General features: G+C 34.5%; 1 protein-coding gene across 2 annotated transcripts in view; it reads right to left on the reverse strand.

The window, feature by feature from the left end:
- Window positions 1–14827, reverse strand: part of ERMARD (ER membrane associated RNA degradation) — a 24205-nt gene continuing 9378 nt past the window's right edge. For both annotated transcript variants that reach the window (XM_041468944.1, XM_041468950.1), the window contains exons 2-18: window positions 14597–14765; window positions 13344–13483; window positions 12747–12848; window positions 11503–11592; window positions 10977–11074; window positions 10302–10438; window positions 8848–8962; window positions 8203–8305; window positions 7727–7756; window positions 7158–7226; window positions 6235–6405; window positions 5253–5336; window positions 4363–4442; window positions 3743–3871; window positions 2069–2278; window positions 1068–1181; window positions 1–510 (exon numbers count right to left, since the gene is read on the reverse strand). In XM_041468944.1, coding sequence (XP_041324878.1) covers window positions 351–510; window positions 1068–1181; window positions 2069–2278; window positions 3743–3871; window positions 4363–4442; window positions 5253–5336; window positions 6235–6405; window positions 7158–7226; window positions 7727–7756; window positions 8203–8305; window positions 8848–8962; window positions 10302–10438; window positions 10977–11074; window positions 11503–11592; window positions 12747–12848; window positions 13344–13483; window positions 14597–14765 — 2001 coding nt within the window. In that variant the 3' untranslated portion in view covers window positions 1–350. The remainder of the gene's footprint in view (window positions 511–1067; window positions 1182–2068; window positions 2279–3742; window positions 3872–4362; window positions 4443–5252; window positions 5337–6234; window positions 6406–7157; window positions 7227–7726; window positions 7757–8202; window positions 8306–8847; window positions 8963–10301; window positions 10439–10976; window positions 11075–11502; window positions 11593–12746; window positions 12849–13343; window positions 13484–14596; window positions 14766–14827) is intronic.

Here is a 14827-nt window from a genome sequence, read left to right on the forward strand (position 1 = left end):
TTATTCACACTTTTTTCTTAGGTATTTTTCAGTACAGTAAGAAAAAAAATACAAAAAATAATTTAAAAAATCAATGTACAAAACACAAGATATATTTACAGTAGAACTTGTATTGTCCTGATTTAGTTCACAGTAAATCTTTTTCAGTGGATTTGACAAACAACCCATTTTCTGGAGCCTTGATCATTAATCTCCAGTATCAGCAGCTACCTTCTGATAAAAAGTGTAAATTTTGCATCCAAAATTTGAAAATAACTTATGAAATTTGTCTTTGAATTAGATTATTAAATATGAGGTCTCTGTAACTGTTTAGATATAACAATGTCCAGACAACTGTAAGCCCATTTCATTCATGTAGCTAGATGCATTAACATTAGCTTTCTGTCACTGATTTTCCTTATTTTTATCAAAGTCTTCTTTGTAAGTTCCACGGTTTCATCCCACTTGTTTTTGTCAGGGCTTGTGTATGTCACCAAGTTCTCAGTGTACTGCAATACTGACTTCAAAAACCTATGAGAAATAACATTAGAGAAAAAACTCCTTTAAGGATTTAAAAAGAAAAATTAAAAAAAAAAGAGAAGAGAAGAATATTGCAATGCCTGACTTAAAGCTGCAAACATCTTCAAGTTTCCAAATCTCCCTCAAGAGGATTGGTTGATCAATACATTAAGGTTTGTTCTACTTTTGGAGAACCACTCCCTCCCTCTCACACTAAGATGGGAAGATCTTCAGAACTGCAATTAACACCATCATAAAAAGAACACAGTGACCAAATGTGTGACAGAGTTTTCCCCAAATGGCTTCCTTTGCTTTCTTTATCAAATGTTTCACAATGTATGTGATATCCAACCAGCTGTTAATTAACACACAAGGAGTAAAGTCAGCAACATACTGAATGCAACTTTTATGTATTAATATTCCCTATCTACACTTCAAGAAAGTTATTTTAGCTCCTGAGTGAACATTGTCCAAGGTAAAATTATGACTATAATGATGAAAAATCTCTACAGATCAAAACTGAATTCTGGGGCAATTCCTATTTTCATAAAGTAAATTTATGTACTCACTTTAGATACTGCTGATAATCAAAAGGATTCTTCTTACAAACTGAATGAACGCTGACTAGCTCCAGCGTAATCAATAGTAAGATGAGTCGCAACACTGGAGACAAAAATTTAATGCTAGAAATAAAATAAAAATACTTAAAAAACCAAACTAAAACCAAATTAAGAAGAAATAATTATTATTAAAAAAAATATTAAGACTTTTGCACCCAATCTAAATTGCTGGATATTGCAGAGTCAGGGAGGAAAAAAGACTACGAAATGTCCCTCAGCAAAAGGCAGTGCAAATCCCAGAAAAATAAAAATACTATAAACTGAAAATGAAGGGGGCAGAGAAGGCATATATCTAAGATTGCAAAGAAAAACTCATGAGCACCCATTAATCCACAGATAATAAACTACAGTTTAATTGAATCACAAATGTGTATCATCAGGTGTCAGTTTACGCTATGTTTCTTAAATAATATGGTTAACATTTTTAGGAACATTACCTTGCCAGTAACACAATACTTATAACTCTGGAAAGCCCCTGTGATTACTAAAAAATTAATGGAATATTAAAATCTCTTCTATCTATAGAGCCTGATTCAGGTGTAATGATAAAAAGCAGTAAAATAAAGTAGATAAAATCTTCAAATCCATTAAACTATTGCAGTCAGATAAAACTTGAATGGCATTTATATCCCTAAATAGGAAAAGCCAGAAATTAGAAAAAAAATTACAATCTAACATTCAAGCAATACTTAATTTGAAAGCTTGCAATTTACAGTGACATAATCTAACAATGCCCCTTAAATTATTCTCCAGTTTGAGATTTTCTTGTTATATCAATATTGCTACTTGATAGAAATCTGGTTGACACTTGACTCTGAAATGGTTAACAAGAACACGTGAACACTGTTGACTTTAAACTTCCAAGTGAACCCACGGAAAGGCAGCAACAGCAGCGTGCAGCCATTCTCTCACAAATCTAACCACAGCGTAAAGCAAAACCAGCAGCCAACCTGTTCAGCATTCGCCGATAGTTGTGCCTCTGGCGAGAACGCAGAGTCTTGTTAAGCCACTGCGTGTATCTCAGCCCAGCGCCGGCAATAACCTGTTGGGACACTTGATGGCACTGCGTGCTTATTTTGCGGAGTACCACCACTACTTCCAGGACAGGTCGTGGGGAATACAGCGTGCAAATGCGTGTATCACAAAGTTCCACCAGCAGCCTCCAAAACAGAAAGGGATTTTTTAACGTCAATCTTTTGTTAGCTGGATTTAACATAGGATACATTTCATATTAAGTACGTGTTTTAATTCAGAAAGCCTGGAAACAAACTGCCCTTCCCTCATGACTGAAAAAAAGCAAGGATCTGTGTAGTAGGAGTAGTGATTGTGTTTTATATCACTTTATTGAATATAAATGCAAAACTGGTTATGATGAACATGTTTCTCATTTCAGATCAAAGAAACACAGCCACAATAAACAAAACTGCCTGGATGAAATGATACACTGAACACATCAAATCACAGCAGAGCTGTGGTTGGAGCCTCCCATAGCTCAACTCACAATGAATTAACCTCAACCATAATAAAACTTACTGAAACAAATGCTATTAATTAGTACTCCCATTAGTGTGTGGTCTTTCTTCTGGGCAGAACAAGAAGCAGACCTAACATTGCGTAAAATGCAGGTGGTGAGGCCATTTTTTAAATCAACATCACACCAGATCATGCTTTGTTGAAGTTCACAAATATCTTCCTGCTGTCATATCTGCTACACTAATGTGTCACACATCACTTTAAACACTCTGTTCTTATAAAAGTGTTTGTTAATCTCCCTCATGCTCAGTTTATCCCTGAGATAGCAAAACATTAATGACTTGAAGTGATAAAGACACAAAACTCTAAGAAAAGGTCTAACACACACATCAATAATTAGGCTTCTGTCCCCCAAATAATAAATTTGCAGATTGGTGGGTAGGAAGCAGAAGACCCACATGTTATATAAGTAAAGCAACGTGTAGAATCCTCTTTGCTCTATGCCACCCATGCCTAATGGGTTTGATTAGGAGTGTTTTGTTCCACTATATTCATTCAGTCGTGGGACTCTTAAGGCTGCTCTAAGAGTGGCAATTAAAAGTCAAATTATTTTGATTATTATTCCAAATCAGACATAATTGGAATTAACATACCTCCAAGTCTGACACCAAGTATAACAAGACATTTTCTCTTTCTGAATCTTGATATTAAAGCATGAAGAATACAATTACATAGCAGCATATTGCCATTTTGAACACCACACACAGATGTGACACCAAGCACACTAAAACGATTTTCTGATGCAGTTTTAGCACAAACCAGGCTAAAACCAACCTAATCTAGTAAGTACATAAATATTTAAAGTATTTTGCTTTTGTGGTCTGAAAAAAATGGTGTTTTTTTCAGTCTAATTTCCAAGTAATATCTCTACTGTAATTCCAAAATGTACAATGTCTCATCCTTATTTTGAAGATGATGTTCAGCTGCAATCCTAAAATTTTCAGATTAAATCAGCAGCAACACTAGAAAAGTGCATACAACATTTCAAGCATTTCTCTGCAAACAGGGACAGGATAATTTAGGTTTGAGAATTCTTACATTGGGCTGCAAGTAGAAGCTGACAGCAGGAACCAGGAGGGCATCAAACTCACCTCTCTGTTAGGACACCATTGATAGGATCATCTGAACTACAGCAATTCTGGGGCATATAATGCTGCAACTGAGATATAATTTCAGATATCAACAAAATTAAAGTATTAGCTTCAGCGTTTCCTTCTAACCTTAAAAAAAAGAGAGAAAAAAATAATATTTGACACTATAAAATGGTTTAGTACTCATAATTTCTTAAATGGCATCGATCAAGATGCAGATTTTTTTGGATAGTAGTGTATTCAGCATCCACTTTTATGCTCTCATGTAATTTCTTTTCCCTCTACCTTACAAGCATGATTTTCTTTCTCCAACTAAAGCAACCTTTTCTCATTGTTAGCAATATTCAGAACCCCTCCTTATCCCCCATTCATAAAATGCCTACAGTACACTGATTATAAGATAGATGCATTAAATTTTCTTCTCTCAGCTCTAAACAAGTACAATATATCCTCCAGTGATATTATTAATGTCTTCCTCCTTTTCAAATGAAGATAGAATGATACATTCTTTTTCTAACTAATATCTTATATAAAGTTTCCCACTGGTTACCAAGTTCTTTTCAGAATAAGAAATTATTTGCTTTTTTTGTATCTGGTGATCTTATACAGCACATACATACCCTTTAATCTTTTGTACTTGTTCCTCAGGCACTGTTTCCAATTCAGGCCATAAACAGATGCTCTTCATACATTCCAGCACCTCAAAAATATATCATGAAAAATGTTTTGTAAAGTACAGACCTTGATACACTTTTCTTAGTGGCCCATTTAGAAAAAAAACTGCAACAAGCAGTAAGTTATTTGTTCACTAGTCAAAAACCATGTAAGCCAACTTCATTTGTTAAAGTTTAGGTTAGGGCAAAAAGTCTTGATGTACACTTCCATGCTAAAACATTATCTGAACAAACTAATTTAGTATTCTCTTTTTTAAAAAAATATAAAAAATTAACTAACATGACTTTTGTAATAATACACTGTTTGCATGCTGTTGAAAAGTAAAAGAACTAGGTACGTCTACTGCAATCTCAAATCAATAGAGAAACATCCTAAAGCAGTTCATTAAACTGATTGGCAGAGAACTACTATGACATTGGAAAGCAGATTTTGCTACCATGACAGAATCTTATCAGCTGGCCTTCTAAAAAAAAATACCGTAAAAAAACTTAGTAATAGCCTAATCCTGGAGACAGGACCCAACAGTGTTCCTGACATAAAAAAGCATATGGAGATTAAGAAAACTACAGAAAAGCAAACACTCACATAAGAATAAAGCCATTTAGTGATCTAGAACCCAAATACGTTATTAATTGCATTAACAGGAGTGTGCATAATTATATCTCATTTTAGCAACTGTGATTTCCTTTATATTTTGAAAAATAAACCAGAAAAAAAGAGAAAGTAAGATTTCAGCTTTTTTTTAGGACAATCAAAGCATGAAGAAAAGAATTAGATAATTTTGAGGATTCACAATTTTAAGAACCACAGTGCTGTCACAGATGGAAGTACCTACCTGTTTCTTGAGTCGGGAAATTGGATGAAATCGAGACTGGTAGCAACTTGCACAGCTCATCAGTGGTTTTATGACCATGTGTTCCTGATTTACAAGATCACAGACAATACACAACAGTTTCTCTAAGCTGTCCTAATCACATGCAGACTTAGACTTCATTTTATGCATGCCACCTATAGCACTGATGTCACTGATGTTAAACACTTCAAAATGTCCAAGGGCTGAAAGAAGTAATCAGCACAGTGAGTTAAAGCTTAATTTCACATATTTTAACTATGAAGCCTGACAGCAGCTGACAGAAAAGCAACCAAGTATTCTAATAATGCAGCAGCACACAATACATCTTGAGAAACTAAAAAAGAGCTGCAACTAATAAATGGAAGATTTATCTCATAGGTTGCTGCATGATATTGACAGAAGTAATCTCAAATATAAACAGGAAACTGGGGAGAGCAAACACAATTATTTCTGATTTTGAGAAACATACTGCTAGGCAAAAAGTGTTTACAAATTCATAGTGTAAGTATAGATACAAATAACACTTCCATTAGCAAGGCACTATTATTTACAGTGTCTCAGGAAAAGAAAATCTCAATAACTACACACTATATACCTCAGTGGGTGAGCCACAGATGTTCTACATACCTTTCAGATAATTCTGCAGATAAACAGGCTAGTTCATCAATACAATTTGACAAAATTAAGTGGAATCATTATAATTTACGGATCAACCTTTTGAATAAGGACTGGTTAAGCCAACAAATTAAGGTACAGCAAGAAAGGGCAACATTTTGGAAAACTTTCTGTACTTATTTCACTACACAACTAGGCAAAACCATACTTTCACAATTTTTTACTTGGAGGAATATTTCATTTACGCAAAAAGCAGCTGTCAAGAAACAGTCATAAAACTATCTAAAATCATATTTGATATCCAAAATAACCAAAGAAAGATATCTAAGAACAAAATATTGGTCCATACCTTAAGAGAAAACATATTCTTATCTGAGAATCTGCAGAGAATAGTAATAGCAAATCCAACTATTTGGTTAGCTATTTCTCTGGGAAATGTTTCTAGATTGATCTCTCCATGGCTTAAACGATCTCTTATACGTGGGCCCTCCTGGTGGTTCAAGAAATCCCAAAGGAAGTCCTGTGGAAGCACACACCAATTATACAGAATTCTATTCTATGTGTATTCATACAGAATTGAACATATTCAGTGTATAGAATACCTCTGAAAGACAAGTATGTGACCATGTCTATATTATAGGGGTGTTCAGATATTCACAAAAAAAACAGTACAAACTAAACTTGCAACATACATTCTATACTGTGACAGTTAACAACAGATTTCCATCAGCTTTGTGTCCCAGACCTTCACAGCCGCACTGCCTCTGGCAACAGGACAGTAACCTCAGATGTCCCCTATACTCTCAAAAGACCTCTAAACTCAGCCCCCCTAGTTTTCCTGCTCACAATCTGTTTGTGTAGTAAGATGCAGAATGTGCTCTGGTAGTTGTGAGCCACATTTTTGTGCTATCTGCCCAGAGAGTGTAAGGCCTGTCTCACAAGCAATCAGAAATAAGTTTTGAAATTTCCCTGTATGAGGCATCAGTTCTTCTCCTGCTCCATTCAGCCGAACTTCAGGAGTCTAAAGACAAATATCTCTGAGACACTTACTATATTTCAGAAAGAAAACTAGTCCCATAGCCTAATGCAATATAGCTTGTCAGGTATAACTTTTTATCCTCCACAATAAAAAAGGCTAGCAAGCTTCTAAGGTTCTAAGTTGCTGAACATAAGCTATATGAAATTAGGCATATCATAAAGATTATTACTAAAAGAAACAAACAAACAAAAGACAACGATGACGAAACCCTAGAACACTTTCAAAACACTTTCCATGGCAGGCTCCTCAAGAACTACAGGTAGCTGGTTGACTTCTTCATTATCCAAATGCTTTGCTAGCATCTAGAAAATAAAATTTGAATAGAAACTTATTAAATTATTGAAGACCATACAATCAAAGAAGAAACACCAACTAAAGTAGTTTTCCTAATCTGATGTGATTACTTCTGCCACTCTAGAATCAAGATGCCTAATTATTACTGACAAACAACTTGAAATACTCCAATCAACTTGTAAAATTGAGGATTTATGCTGGCAATATTTATTTGCATTTATTTTGAATAACTGAATCTAGGAAATGTAGCAGAATGTTTGTTTCTGAGGAGTGATGAATTTCAAGATAAAAACATTTAGAAAAAATTGTCCCTTCATTACAATTTGTATTAATTTTGATATTTGCTGGAGCATTCCAAATTTAAAGTGTTTACTGTCCACCATCTTTTATTTGAAAAAAAAATTAGAAATAATGCCATATTCAACAAAATAAAGTGCATTCTTAATAATAGGAAACACTCACGGTTTAAATTCTGACACTGATACATACTTTAAAAAAATCACAGTACCTCATCGAAAGTGGTGTAGAGAGCAGAAGACTAGAACAAAAAATAAATTATATTATTTGGTTTTCAAACAAAATCAATTAACTAGTCATGTATACAAAACTTAAGTTTATTCATTTGCATGAGATACCAGAGGTGCATGAATAGCAAAAAAGTCCCCTTATGAATGAAAAAAGGCACTTTGGGATTTTGTGCTGAGTTTTTTAAAAGAAATATACCATGTCCCGCTTTTCACCCTAAACTACTGCTTCTGAACTTCAATCTTCTACTACATTTTCAGTACTTTTTAGAGGCAGACATTTAAAAAAATATTAAAGGCATTCATGAATCTCAACTGGAGATTTGCAAATAATGTTCAAAAATTGATTGAAATTTTGTGGGGTAAATCTGTAAATGGTTACAGACACTACACTTCTAGAATAACTCTTTTGCAAATATTGTAAGCACTAAATCAAAATTGACTTTAGACAAAAGTTTACCTCTGCTGTGAGCAATCTATTTGGACATTTATTAGTTGTAGTGAAGAGCAATCTAAGTCCAGCTTCCAGCTGAGGAAGTAAGAGAATCACACTGTCAGCATACCTGAAAAAGTAACAGAGATATCCAAAGGGTGTTTTTATTCCTTATAAATATAAACCATTTCAGTGCTACAGTCTCGGGTCAAACAACCCTGACAAAATTACTTTGTAATGCACTTTGTAACCAAACAATAAATGACTACCTGTGCCAAACAGAAACTGACCACTGAATTCAAGCTTAGAGATGATAATAACTCACAAAAAGATGGAGCATGTGAGAGGAAAACAAAACAATACACTTTTTTAAAAATCCAAAATATGTGTGATTTAACATATGAAGATTTATTTCCACTTGCTTTGTAAACCTCTCCTTTTTTGCTACATCTCCAACAGCTCTTTTTGGGCTTCAAAATAGAGTTTATAATCTTAGTTGGCACAAAACAAAGCCATAACTCAAACTTTTTAAGAGAGCACCATAACAAAGCATAATTATATGCTGTGAAGTAATTTAGTACAAAGCCTTGGAATCTGGAAATGCAGTTATAAAAATAAAGAATATATATATTTTTTTAGATTCTATTAAAAAAAAATTTAGAAAAATCTTACCTGCTTTGCTTGAAAGCTGTTAAAGCAGCAACCCAAAATGGTAACATAATTTTTAATACAAAACGGGACAGTTTTACTAGTTCTTCAGCTATGGAAAGGATTTCATTATTAAGATCTGCAAGTTAAAAAACTAACATTGAAAAATTACATATAATCTACATTTCACAAATGAATTTTAACTATTTCACTGAAAATATTATATTATTTCAATCTTTTTAAAGGGAGATTTAAAAGTCATCCAATTTATTTTAACTATGCAAGCACAACAGTAGCCATATTTAAGATCAGAATTTAAATATGTAAGATTGCATTTGTGGTGATAATATAAAATTACAGAGTAAAACCAGTTAAAGGAGTCATGTTTGCTTTTTATTGAAAGACTACATAGCAACTGGACCCAGCTTCTGTTGAGTTGTTCTCCATATACTTCAGATAACTTTTAAAAAGTATAATATTAATGAATCATTTCTATTCAGCCAGAATAGAAATGATTAATAGAATCATTAATATTCAGAAATAGAAATACAGTAGTATGAACACTTGAACATGAGCATGTTGTTCCTATTTTATCAATTTTCTGTGTTGAAAATACAGCATAATAAACTAACACTTCATACTTCAATGCTGCCATGTAATGAAACCCACACTTATAAATTCACATTATAAATGTCTTAGCCAAGAGAAAACTTGAAATGATAAGTGTAACTTCATTGCAGTAGGTGTTTTTTCAAAGCCAATCAACATCTATAGGATTTCTACTACATCGATATTGGAATGTTATCAACTTGATTTGGTTCCCAAAAGCCCTGTCTCAATTTCTTCGACAGATGTTCCACTGATTATGCACGACAAATTGACCATGATCACCACTGACACCAAGATTTCCTATATGCTATTATTACCCTAAAATAGTGGGAATAAACCAAACAAGGTCTGTGGACAGGGAGAAGATTTTAATCTGACACTTCAAATCCTTCCCTGAAAAGAGCATTACTGTAATAAAGATGTGTCACCATCTTTTACTCTGTTTCAACACTACCTTCCCTGAAAGACTGAGGGCACTTCTGCTGGGACCCTTGCAGCTGTAATCCATTGATTCTAAAAGAAGTTAGATTTCATAAGGCAAACTAGATGACTGTTACGTGAAATTAATTCTCATAATCAAAAAATGTAACATACAGTTGAAGTCTTCTAGAAGCATCCATATTTCATGTTTCAGTGTGTTAAAATTATTTTAGAATGCAGTAGTTCTTTACTCAACAGTCAGAGTCTACATATTAAGAAGCTGCCCCACCAGCATGGCTGGTTCACCTAATGACGGTGTATGCAGGTATTCTGGTTAAGATTTAATCTTGGAACTCTGGAAAACACATTATTTTCAACAGCACTTTTGGACAAGGAAACAATAGCAAATACAGGATAAAAAAAAAATTTGCTAGTCATTAAATACTTGCCTGGAAATGCATCAAGCTCCTCTAAGCTAATGAAGATCACATAAGATCGATGTACTAAAACACTTTTGGTTTGCAGAAGATAGGCCTGTAACAATTGACCCAATCCTGCAGTTAAAAAGAGCAGCATAGCACAGTATCTAGGGAGAAGACCACAATATATTAGAAAAGCTTATACAAAGAAATTTTTTTTGCAAAGAACCAACATTTGTGAGTTAGGAACAAAGGGGTTCTTTTACTTTTTCAATGAACACCCAGAAGATACACTCCTCATCTAAGTAGGAGCACTGAATAATGAATTGCATTCACAAGCATGAAAAAAAATAAAAGCGTAGAATTAGATAAAAAAGCATCACTGTACTGTACATTGGCTGCTGTTGCTCCTCCTTCTACACTATTCCTCTGTCTTTTGTTACAAGTTACTCCTCACTGTCCTGACTTTAAAAAAAAAAAAAAAAATTCGTGTTTTCCCTAATAGTACAAAACCTGCTGGACCTAATACTGGCCATCTTTGTAATGGCTGAAGTATTCCGTGGAAATCCATTTCCAAAAGAAGCAGAAGAAGCAGCAAGGAAATTTTTTTTTTTCCCATTAGAGAAGTAAATGGTTACTAACCACTCTCCAAGAACTCACAAGTCTGATGGTAAGAAAAGGAGTGTTCTTTTCCTGGTAACTTACTTGGCAGGAATTTCTTGTGGTGACACAAACCCATGCCACAAAACATTACGAAGGTTCAGACCATGTGGAGATCCAATGAATACCCTCAGTACATTCATCTATTAATAAACAAAGCAATTATTGCATGAAGAAATCTATTATTTTTGCCTTTCTTACCCTTCTTACTTTTATTACATTTCCCTGGCAGAAAAGTTCAGAAGTTATTGAGAAACTACAACGTCTACTCTCAAGATGACTGGCCACCACTTGTCACAGTAACAGAAATTCATAATTTGCAATTCCCAGTATTCTCTGAAGGAGAATCTCTCAGCTTATTTGTACCTGATATAGAATATAATATGGGAAGAATCAAACTAGTTATTAGACATCCCAAACAGTTATGACAGGCAAAAAAATGAGATCAAGTTTGGCTCTTAGTTCTTGTAGTATAAATTCAGTGTAATTTAATGCAAATTAACACAAGGTACATTCAGTAGGAAGAAAACCAGCCCAGTAGTTATTCCTTATTTCAAAACTATGTACTTACTACAGCTTGTCCAAAGACATCTGCAAGCTGCTCAGATGCAAGCAAGTCTCTTAGAAGGAAAGGACAATCGTTACCCTTAAGTAAATACACCTATTAAGAAAAAAAGAGCAGAACAGATAAGTAATTTAGTATACTTCTTTGTATTTCAAATATATACCTTGACTATTTTACCCAATAACCTTTTTCATTATTGTAAAAACACTAATCAAACAAAACCCACCAAATCCTTAAAAAGACTTTAAATTCTGTAATTTCACGACAAATTAAAATTTAGACAACATATCAGGAAAGAGTGGATATTTTGCTTAATGTGACCATAGTTAGGCTTTTCACAGGGTCTGTACTAATACTGCTTTTCTCTTCCAAAAAATCCCACAAAAACCAATTAGGCACAACAAGAACACCTAATTAAGGGGATAAGCTCTACCAAGAGCTCTACAGTGTATTTTGTTTTTACAATACAAATTTATAGGGTCTGTCACTCTGAAAGGGAGAAGATTTGTGGTTCATCTTCTGATTCAGACTGCTATTTAAAGGACATTTCATCCTTGTTGGACAATATTAGCATCTCAAGTTTCAACTGCTATCACACCTTCTATTCTTTGTACTCACTCTACCTGACATGTTTTTCCAATCTTTGGTGATTTGTTTTACTGAAAAATTTACCATGCCCCACAATTGGGCAAATTGGATTGTGAATTATCCCACTGCTCTTTCTCTGTCATTTCCTTCTCCAGAGCTCCTCACAGATATTGAACAACTACCCATTTTAATTTACCTGCCTGTAAAACAGCCCAGGAGCATAAACTGTTTAAGCAGCTGTTTCTCCCTAGGAAAGAAGTTATCCAGTCGCCTGTTTTTCCAACTGCATGTCACCCTCACAGAAGTTAATACACCATCAGATCTTCTGTGGAAGCTATGCTACCCTACTTCAGTTAAATAAATCAAACTAATAAAGACCTACTGTGTACAGTGATCAATCAAACATTTCTCTTTCCCAATTAAATTAGTTAGTAACAGCACATGCACAAGCAACTCCACAAGCACTGGTGAAGGAGCCCCACATATGTTTCCATCAACACAACTGGATCCAGGAAAGAACCTCTGTCCAACTCAAAATGCATGCAGGCTATTAGTGTACTACTACAGAACAGGGTAATATCACTTTTTTCAATGTACAATTAAATCCAAGAGCTCATTCCCATCTTATAAAGCCAAGATAGACTCCTCATGCTGGCACTTACGTCACCCAAGGCTCGCTCCAAGCATGATGTTAGTTTCATTAAGCCAAGAGCAACTTCTGTAGCTTGTGTAGATTGTAAAACATCAAACACGTCCAGAAATACCTGCATGATGGGGGAGAGGAAGACTGTTGTGTTCAATATTCAAGAGGAAAGTTCACATAGCCAATAGCACAGAGAAACGTAAATATTCCTCTGTGATAGTTGCTATGCAAATGTAGAAAGAAAACTATGCCAAAGAAATGAAAGTGTAGTTACCTGGAGAGAAATTTCCCTAGAGTACCTCTTGACATTTAGTGCCTTAGATATTTAAAATTATCCATAATAACTTTACAAGGTAAAACCTGGCATTAGGCACAGACTATCAGAAAAACAAAATATTACAAACTAATGTTAGAACAGGCCCAAAGCTCCTCATGCTGTCTAACACAAAATCTAATTACAAAGTCAGAAAAATTACAAGCAACCATCTATCAGAGAAGTACAATTAGTTAAAAATTCTAAGCATTTTGGTTCATGGATGTCTCTTCTGTGTTCTCACATTAAACTTCCACAAAGAGTTCAGGTGCCAAAATGCAAACTTTACAGAAATTTCCATACCTCTGTGCAGTTTGTCCAGTGGAAACACGACACATACTGAATTACAAACTGCTCCTTGGTCAGAGATTTGAAGTACGAATTAACAGATTCACAGACAGGTCCTAATGATCGTATGCTTTTGATATAATCCACGCTTTGATCTTAAATTGAAAAACAGAAGGTGATTAGGGTACCAACCTTCTTGAAGGTCTAATATTTTAAAACTCACTAGGGACAAAACCTGCTGCAGTTTGTGTACATATTTAGCATAGACAGTTTTATCCTGACTATTTTAGCACAACAAATACAATACAATTTACTGTCCAAAACACCACACAGAAAAGGTATTGAAAAGTAAAACTGCAATGCAAAACTAGGTAAGATCAAGCACCTTCTCTGAATAGAACAAAAAAACAACCCAAAAATTCTACCCCAATAAAAACTTAACACAAGAAAATATGAAAGTAAATAGGATCATTGTGTTCTGCTTTTGTTGAAATGTGAAGAACCCACTAGAATTTCTATAGAAATTCCATATATCAATCTGGAAGCTAGTGCAGACTTAGCAAGAGTCAAATTGCACCACTTATGGCCTTTAAAGAAGGCAGATGGATGCGGTACCTTACAGAGTGGTACCACTGCCTCTTTTTCGTGGCACACTTTTTATAGGAAAACAAATTCTTACAGTTTACTGAAAGATATTTCTACCACCTCTGGAAATTAATAACAGAGCTCGCATGATGAAATTTGGCAAAATAAAATTCAATTAATTCATCAGGACATAAATACTTTGTTTTGGTTAAAAACCAAGTACAAATTATTCCACATAGAAGGGAAACAAGACCATACTTCTGTACAACCTAAAGTTGGGAAACACAAACAGAAGCAACAGTAGCAATATTGATGACCCCAGGCTTTTAAATTTAGTACAAAAGGAATATAAAGAGCACAGAACAAGACAGTTATGGGGTTGGAGAGAAGCAGAACCCCTTATGTTACAGGCACATTAAGCTGGGAACCAAGATGAAGGCAAAGTAGGAACTACTTAGGTAGCAGAGATTACACAAAACTTAGGAGCCAGCAAAAGCCAAATACCAAACACAGATGAAAAATTTAAAGCTCTTTGTAGATATGAACTCTACATACTCTAATCTACAGCAGAGCTAACAGTGTACTGTAACAAACTGTCACAACTCAGCTAGGATTGCTATGGGCTATACAGAAATTCTGCATCAGTCTTACATGCATCACTACTACAGCAGGTAAACACCAACCTGATTCAAGATAACACACATGCTCTGTAACAGCTTGCCAACATACTTCCCCATTTCCAGATAAAATATTATTAATATCATAGGTGTCTTCCTTCTCAAATCCAAGTTTGCAAATCGCATAACGCACAGGTTGAGAAAGGCAAGTAGTGACCGAATCTGGCAACGCCATCTAGAACAAACACATACACAGAAAGAATTCTTGTAACAAGAAAGCACATGAGAACAAAAAAA

Source organism: Pyrgilauda ruficollis, unplaced genomic scaffold (assembly GCF_017590135.1).
Source record: "Pyrgilauda ruficollis isolate IOZ18807 unplaced genomic scaffold, ASM1759013v1 scaffold101, whole genome shotgun sequence".
Classification (NCBI taxonomy): domain Eukaryota; kingdom Metazoa; phylum Chordata; class Aves; order Passeriformes; family Passeridae; genus Pyrgilauda; species Pyrgilauda ruficollis.